The 8,500-nt window shown below is 40.6% G+C and overlaps 1 protein-coding gene across 1 annotated transcript; it reads left to right on the top strand.

Moving 5' to 3' along the window:
- Positions 1-208: 208 nt before the first annotated feature.
- LOC148754558 (uncharacterized) lies at positions 209-8,497 on the top strand. Its single transcript, XM_088795039.1, has 3 exons — positions 209-2,323; positions 2,888-3,086; positions 4,848-8,497. Exons 1-3 carry the CDS (start codon positions 1,872-1,874, stop codon positions 4,854-4,856), a joined length of 660 nt encoding a protein of 219 aa, XP_088651165.1. The 5' UTR covers positions 209-1,871; the 3' UTR covers positions 4,857-8,497.
- Positions 8,498-8,500: the final 3 nt, after the last annotated feature.

Below are 8,500 nucleotides of genomic sequence, written 5' to 3'. Positions count from 1 at the left end.
GTGAATCTGCAGAAGTTAGTACTGATTTGGGGGATACCGGTGGACCCTGAGGGACTGAGATGGATTGGACCCCATAAGATGCCTTAAAAACCCTAACGAGCTATAGAGCATTTAGCAAAATAGTTTTCAAAAGAAAAGAGAATGCATATGCAGCTTTATTAGAGTTTGCTGAAGATATAACTCTTCAATTCCCAGAGACTGGGGTGGGGGCTAATTACATGAAAAGTGATTACCAAGATAATTACCACAGACTCTGGATTTCTGAAAAGCCTTCTTTTAAAAAGAGGAGGGAGGGTATACAGTATCCTAAATCATAAGACTGCTGGATAGGAATTTCCTTCCAACTCCACTACCACTCCCAGTCCCAAGCCTCTAGCCTGCCTCCGGACATCTGGGACTGCTAGATATCGGATTTGAGGACTGTATTCTGAAATACTTAAGCTAGTGGGCTAAGAAAAGACAGCTTCCATCTGCCCCATGGGGCTCTACCAGTGTGAAAGCATGTCCTCAAGGTATTTAGGAACTCCCATTATTCCAGTAATTGGTGGGAAAAAATAATTGAGGACAGGAATTATCTGGAGGAGTTCGTTTATTTAAATGATGTGGTTTTACTTTGCCTGGTCTTGAGGAAGCAGAATGTTTCTTACTGTACCAAACCCTTCTATAAAACACTTTTTTTTAATGAAAGAGGCATCACTGATTAAAGATAACTTTTCCCCCCCCAAGGGTAGGCTGTACATAGTAGTAAATATATAACTGGTGGAAAGACACAGCCCAGTTTCAGAAACAGTCAAGTAAAAAAAAGTATATTTTGGATGGTAATGAAATGTCACATATGTGACTATGTAAGGTCATCAGGGGGTACTGATCACAACATCACTGTAGATATATTTATGATACCCAGAACACAGACATTTCAGTTCCTGCTGATTCAAGATCTGACTTGACGTCTCTCTCTAGACAGGTTAGTTCCACACTATGTAATAAATGTATAGCTCAAAATGTTACGTGTTAGCCAATGCACAAAAATATAAAATCAGCACTTTTAGATGTTCGGGGATAATGTATGAAAACTCAAATATTCAAAGTTGAATGCATGCCATTTTAAAGTTTATTTTATGGCTAATAGTTTTTTTAAAGCTTGTTTTATAGTTTAAACGGGAAAAGGGGCGCTTATTTTCCTATTTCCAGAAGATTACGGTGTTTCTCTATTTTTTTCCCACGAAGCAGCCTACTTCAGCAAAACAGTACACCATGTGCTGTTTTGGCCTCTTGGGAAACATGACATGTTCAAGTTTGCTAGAAAGAGATAATGATCGCTTTTAGCCACACATCTCACTGCAACTACATCGGGATATTGGTCTAGAAAGAAAATGGCGGCGGGGGTGAGGGTGGGGGTAGGGGTGGGTAGGAAAAATTCCTCAATTTAGGATCAGAAATGGGCAATAGACTCAATTTAAGATCAGTTGTAGAACCACTGGTCTCCAACTGTGTATTTCTGTCATCTACACTTTTCCCACAAAGAGATTTCACAACAATAAATTTACAAAACAGTCCTATAATGTAGGTTTATATTCTAAATCAAGAAGGTATTTAAAAAGCATTAGCTAGAATTCCACAGCAGGTTTGTTAGAAACGAACAACCCCCCCAAAATCACTGCCCTCTAAATGTCAGTTCTTGCCATCTTATTTTGACGCAAATAGAAACAGAACGGCGTTTTTAGATCCGGTATTTCTATATGCAGTGCATACGTGCCGTTTTTTATGAATTTTCCCGGCTCTGGGAAACGTATTTCTGAAACGTGTAATTGTTGTGCAATAAGCCAAGTGGAACTATGACGCAATAATACCCTGCAAGTTGCCTGACAAAAATGATGTCATTTGGCGCAGATGTGGCCACTTTTATAACACAGGTAGATATAGCAAAGCTCCCTCCGTGTCGTCCCCGATCCCCCTACCCCCAACGAGTGCAAAACGCCAAAAGACGTTTTCCGGGCTTCCTAACCCTAAACTTGTTGAGGGGTGGGAGCACCGCAGTAGCTAGAGCCCACTGCTCGTGCAGAGTAAGAGGGACGTCTGCGCGTGGACTAGCACAGCCAAGCATTCCTAGCCCCGACGGCGATGTAAGCCGCGTCAGGCCGGGCCTGGGGCCGCCTGAGCCCTCCGTGGGGCCCGCTGGCGTGGCCAGCCGGAACGTGGGGCCTCGCGGGCGTGGGACAGCCCTGCCCCCACCCCGCTCCCACACCCGCTCCCGCTCCCGCAGCGCCGGAAATGACGCGCGCTGGCTGAAAGATGGCGGCATTGGCGTTCGACCAGGGGGAAGGTAAACACCCTCTGGGCCGCCGCCCGCACGCGGGCCCCCTTGAGGCACCCGCGGGGGCCGAGGGCGCCTCCAGAGCCTGATCTGCAGCTTATGGCTTCCTACCCTTCGACCTCCCTACCCGCGTGGCAAGCTTCCGCGTTGAGACGACGGCGCACAGAGCCCCCTGCCGGCGGGCCCCGCCTCCCTGGGCGGGCCCCGGGCGGCTCCCGTGGCCCACAGGGGGCGCGCGGCCCGGAGCGGCCCCTGGCTCGTGGCCCCACACGCCCCGCCCCTTTCCCGCCCCTTTCCCGCCTTCCTCCACCCCCGGCGTGGGTGATCCCGAGGCTCGGCGCGCTTCGGGGCAGAAGCCCGGAGACGCAGTCGTCGACGCCTCCACTGCCGGCTTTTCTGCTGCTACCCGCGGCCCCCCAGCCCCTTTCCCCGCCCGCGGCCCCGAGTCGGCCCTCCAGCCGAACCCCGCCAGTCGCTGCGAGGCCCCTGGCATTGGCAAGGTTGGGCCCGGCCCCGACGCCGCGCCGAGCCCGACTGTCTTGACTCGCGACTCAGCGCTGTCTTCTTTCCCAGGACTGGTTTCGAGGGGACCGCAGGCGCGCAGACTCGCCCCCCGCCGGAGCGCCCGAGCCCGGCCTCGGAGCGGCCCCTTGTAGACGTTCGAGAAGCCTGCCGAGTGCCGTCCCGGCGCCCGACCGCCCACCGCCCGGCCGCCGGCCCGCTTCTTCCTGATGCAGACTGCCGTCCACTAGAGGTTGGACAGACCCCCGAGGTGCGTAGCCGCCCCTGGCCCTCCGGCCTGCGGGAGCCCGGGCTTCGGCCGCGGGCCCGCGGTCGGAACCGATTCGGTTGCCCTTTCTGCACAGATCCGAGTCAAACATTGGGTAGGCGCTGGGACCTAATTTGTCTTTGAGTTTACTTAAATTGTTTGAAATTTAATTTTTTTCAAGGAGGGGAAAAAAAAGGAAGAAGCATAATTCAGCCATTTTTTGCAGCACACAGCTGCAGGTACCATGATTATTTTCTCCCTAACCCGTTCCTTCCCTTTAAAAATTCTATTTATGCCTGAAATAAAACTATGCGAAATACGAGGCATAAAACGTGGAATCAGAATGTCTGGGTTCGACCGGGTGACTCTGAGAAAATCCCTTACCGAGCCATGGTTTCTTATCTATGAAATCTAGTTAGTAATAGCCACATCACAGGATAGTGAGGACTATATGAAGCCATATATATGAAAATAATCTATAGCTGTAAAGTGTTAAAATGGAAGGCAATTTTTAAAGTAACCGTTGCCAGAGTGGTTAATGTTGTAGTGGCTAACTGTTGCTGCCTCTTTATTTCTATATTATGAGTATAAGCAATAAGTCCGGAATATCGAAGCAGTGCTGTGAATCGACTTGATAGATATATAATAGTCACATTCCTTGGCCTTCTTCCTACGAAATGCTAACTGCTTATTTAAATAACGGTATTCTTTAATTCAAATTTAACGTTACTGTAGTGCTTTGCTTTTCATTTTTCTAGGCCGCTTATGTCCCTTTTCTTACTCGCAATATTTATTTGGCACCTTACCTTTGTTTAGCCTTTTATATTTACCGAATTTATATTTTCTTTTGTTAATCTGATTAAATTGTAATTCAGAAAATGCTTTTAAGTTATATATCCTAATTTTAATGCCCATTTTTCATATCTTGGGAACAGGATGCCTTAATATCTCTACTAATATGAAAATTGTTTTGAAGAGATTATAAATGCATTCAGATTTCTATAATTCTTAATAGATCTAGAAATGTTTGCAAAATTTCAACTATTTGACAATATTAATATCTATGTAATTTAATTCTCTTAATCATCAAAACATTTAGGTGCTTAGAACCAGTTTTTCAGTGGTAAAGGATGTTAATTTGCACTCTTTATTGCTGATTAACTTGGAGGGATAGTAGGATAGTAAATATTTGTGGTTTGAAAATTGGACGTCAGAATTTATAATATGTGTAACATCAGTATAGGATCATTCTTACTCAACACATCAAAAATGTATGGTTTGACTTTAAAAATGGTCCACAAAAAGTGAAAAAGAAGCATTTTTTACTATATTATTTTTAGCTAACAAATGGTTTTTTGAAATGTTTTGTTAAATTATTAAATTTATAATCCGATACCAGTTATCTTTCAGAGTATGCTTTTGTGTTTTCTAGAAAGGCAGAATATAAGGCGGGCAGGATTAAATTAGCAAAAGGAAGAGCCTACTTTAACAGGCTAGCTAGCTTTTATGCATTGGATTTATCGCTTGTCTTGAAGGCAGAATTTTGCTAAATCATTACTTTATTGGAAATTTTAAGGTTTGACCTCTCTGCCTTGGTTATATGGGGCTAAAATCTTGGAACCAGGGATAGCTTGGCTTCGTGGGTGTTCAGATGGGCTTCAAACTTGGTTTAATAATCTGCGTATAAAACTGGCATTGTACAATATAAAGGTGAATGGTAAAATTCATGCTAATAATTTAAATTTTTAATTTTTCTTTGCTTAGAATGAATAAAACAGCAAATAAAAAAACACCACGACAAGTCAAGAGAGACCTCAGAAGAAAGGACAAAGCTTTATGTTTTAGTACCTTTAATGATACTTTTTTCTGCTTTTGAACAGGGACCCCACATTTTCATTTTAAGGGGCCCTGCATTTTCATTTTGCCTTGGGCCCTGAAAATTATGTAGTTGTCCCATTGTCAAGGTTGCCCTTTCCCATTGTAAATGTTTTGAGAGTGAATAACATTAACTGAGGAGAATGAATCTTTAGCTTATGAGGGGTTGGATTAATTTATTAGCATGTATTTCCTCTGAATTGGAATGTTGTACCTTGTGTGGGGTTTATTTTTCTTCAAAAAATGAAAGACAGTCATTGGTAGGATAGATGGTTAAATGCGAAGGCTCTGAAGTCAGGCAGACCCCAACTCTACCACTTATTAAGAATCATAGCTTTGGGCAATTTATTTAACCTCTGAGCTTTGATTTTTCTCATCTTTAAATCAGGGATGGTTACAGAACATGGAGGGTTGTGAGTATTAAATTTATTCATCCAACAAATATTTATTAAGCACTTATATGCCAAGCGCTATTCTTTCTAGGTTTTGGGGATACAATAGCCAATGAAACAAAACACACAAAAAAGAAAAACCAAACAACAAAGAGTAAACTGAATAAGGAAAATAAGCCTATATCTCCATTTAATATATACTACGGAGAAAAATTAAGCGGATAAAGAAAGTGGGGATTTTCTGGTTGATGGGGCGTATGGGTGGGGGTTTCAATTTTGAAGAGAGGATTTGGGGAAGGCTTCATTGAGATGACACGAGTAAAGATCTGAAGGGAACCATATATGTCTGGGGATAGAGTGATCCAGGCAGAGGGAGTGAACTCCAAGTGCAGAGGCCTTAAGGTGGGTGTGTGGCTGGTTTTCAAGAAACAGCAAAGAGGCAAGTGTATCTGGGGCAGGGTGAACAAGGGGGAGAGTAATAGGAGATAATTACGGACATTTTAGGACTCATTGGAGGGGCTCTCATAATTCGTCTTTGCCCGTGGTATATGTTGTACTGCTGCTGGTCCAAAAGTGGAAGGCCTTTTCAGAATTAGAAATTTTAACTTTGGAATAAACTGGAAAAGACATTTCCTCAATTTTTTTCTTTTTAATATAAGACCTTTAAAGCTCATCTAGCTGAATCACTGAAGCAAATAAGAATGGATAGAAAATTTATTCGTTGTCTTGGATAAGATCATTGAATTTAGTTAATGATTCTGCATCATTTAAAGATTTGCAGGGAATCTGTATCATAACATTGAGACCTTCCAAAAGGTCTAATTCTTGGGGGAAGACTAAAATGTTAACATTACAATATCGGTGATTTTAAGTTAGGATATATAACTTACAAGATTTGGGGTTATTCCCCAATAGAGGTTTTTCCTAGAATTCTCACTGGATCGAATCTCTAAAGGCTAGGGAAGCTGTTTTCCATGACATCACCCTTGGATTACTTCTACTTGTAGTGAGGAATGAGCAGAGGAGCATTAAATTAAAATCTTCTGATGAAAAAATAGCATTGAAGCAGGAGTGGTTTTTTTCTTACAAGGTTTTGTGTATTATAGGGCTCCTAAATGCTAAACATACCTGAAAAGTGAAGTAATTTGGATAATAGGTGCCAGCCTGGAGGCTGGAGGACCCAGAACCTTCCCAAAAGCTTAGTTAAACGGTCATTTGCAATTTGGTACTGACTTATAAAACCATTTTGATGGACAAGGAAGAACTTCCAGTATTAAACAAATTAAAGTTAACTTACACAACCGTTTCTCCCATATTAAACAGATGTTTCTCAATTTGAGTAGTGTATCTGAGGGTAAAATGAGTGCTAATCATTAGCCTGGTTTCAAATTTTTCTTTCCTTTTAGATTGAGAAGTTGGCCGCTTTGAGATTGTTGAATTTAAAATTTTTACTTTATAAGTTACAGAAATTGTGAGAAATTTTATGACTCAGAAATTAATTCTATTTTTGTCTGTAGTAAGCCTTGCATTCTCTTTTTAGTATGCAAGTGTGGCATTTTCTGCATAGGCATCAACTTGGGTAGGCTAACAGTTTGAGGATGAAGGCAGTATGAAATAATTTAAAATTTTCATTGAAGATAAGTATATCAACCTCTGAGAATGTAGCTTTTGTACTGAATAACTTAGGGTTTTGTATGAATTTTCAAGCAGCTGAGGGGGACTGTGAAAGCATTAAATTATTGCTTATGGTGTAAACATGGAAGTTAATTTTGAAACAACTTCTATTTAATTGCCTAGAATTTTGTCTTCAAATCAGAATGGCGGCCTTCTAACTGAAAAGGAAGCATTTAATTTCTTTGCCTTTTATTTCCTGTCCAATTTTACCCCCACCAGACTTCTTTCTTTACTAGTCACTAGAGAGTTTGAACTGTTAAAAATTTTTGTGATATAAATAGCAGTAATAGTCTTCCAAGGCAGAGGTAGGAAGAGGTAGTTTGGGGTGTGTGTGTGTGTGTGTGTGTGTGTGTGTGTGTGTGTGTGTTTTATCTGTTATCATTGTATTGTCAGTGGTACTCAAACTTTTTGGTCTCAGGACCTCGTTATAGTCTTAAAAATTATTGGGATCCCAAGGAGCTTTTGTATATGTAGGTTGTATCTATTTATATTTATCATAATAGAAATTTAAAGTGGGAATTTAAAGAAATACTTATTTGTAATTCATTTTAAAAAACCCATTACACGTTAATCTAAATAACATTTTTTATTAAAAATAATTTTTCTAAAAGAATGAAAAACTTGGTGAGAAGAGTGGCATTGTTTTACATTTTTGCAAATTTCTTTAATGTCAGGCTTATTTAATAAAAGACAGTGGGCTTCTTACGGCTTTTAGATTCAGTCTGTTAAGGTATCACACATGTAGCCTCTGGAAAACACTGAGAGAATAAGTGAAAAAGACAAATTACTTTTAAAATTATTATTATGAAAAGAGTTTTGACTTTGCAAAGTCCTTTTAGGGAACTAGGACCCCAATTGTCCCTGGACCACACTTTGAGAATCACTATCTTAATCGTTCTTATGTATAGAAAATGTGAGACTTTTTTTCTTTAGTCAGTGCCAAGTTTATGAAACAAGACAAACTCTTCAGTATTTCTTTCCTAGTAGCATAAGTATGCTTTGTCATTTAGTTTAATTTGAGTTGGTTCCCCTTTTGAAAAAACCTACCACTTCAAATTCTGAAGGCCAAGTGTAGAATATATACATGTACAGGTTTATAAACCATGATTTCCCTTAATATGATCTGTTTTGAAAAGTGAGAATATAGGAGTTCTGTACATTGAACATTTTTATGTCATTAAGTATCTTTTCTCAAAGTCCCTTAACGGACTTCCCCCTCCCCCGCCAAGTCTTCATTGGTTTATAGAATTTTTATTTGAGGTTTGTTTCGTTTTACAGTTTTTGTAATTATTTATTCCTTAAATTCTAAAATATAATTCTTTAGAGAATTCTTATGTGTAAGATTTTGCATATTTTTCTTTTTGTATTCTTCTTACACTTTGCTTTTTCTAGCTATTTTTTATTTGATTATATGTGTGTTTTTGTGTTGTTTTTGTTTTATTTTAACTTAAGCCTCACTTTTTTTCCTTTCCTTTG

The sequence above is a fragment of the Rhinolophus sinicus genome, chromosome 18 (assembly GCF_057876585.1).
Source record: "Rhinolophus sinicus isolate RSI-liver-muscle chromosome 18, RSI-T2T, whole genome shotgun sequence".
Classification (NCBI taxonomy): domain Eukaryota; kingdom Metazoa; phylum Chordata; class Mammalia; order Chiroptera; family Rhinolophidae; genus Rhinolophus; species Rhinolophus sinicus.
This window is presented reverse-complemented; position numbering and strand designations above follow the sequence as displayed.

Bases quoted from the DNA above. Each gene is read 5' to 3' on its own strand.
- LOC148754558 (XM_088795039.1), top strand. From the start codon at position 1,872: ATGATGTCATTTGGCGCAGATGTGGCCACTTTTATAACACAGGTAGAT. The intron at 2,324-2,887 runs GTAAACACCCTC...CTTCTTTCCCAG, and splicing joins GGCGTTCGACCAGGGGGAAG to GACTGGTTTCGAGGGGACCG.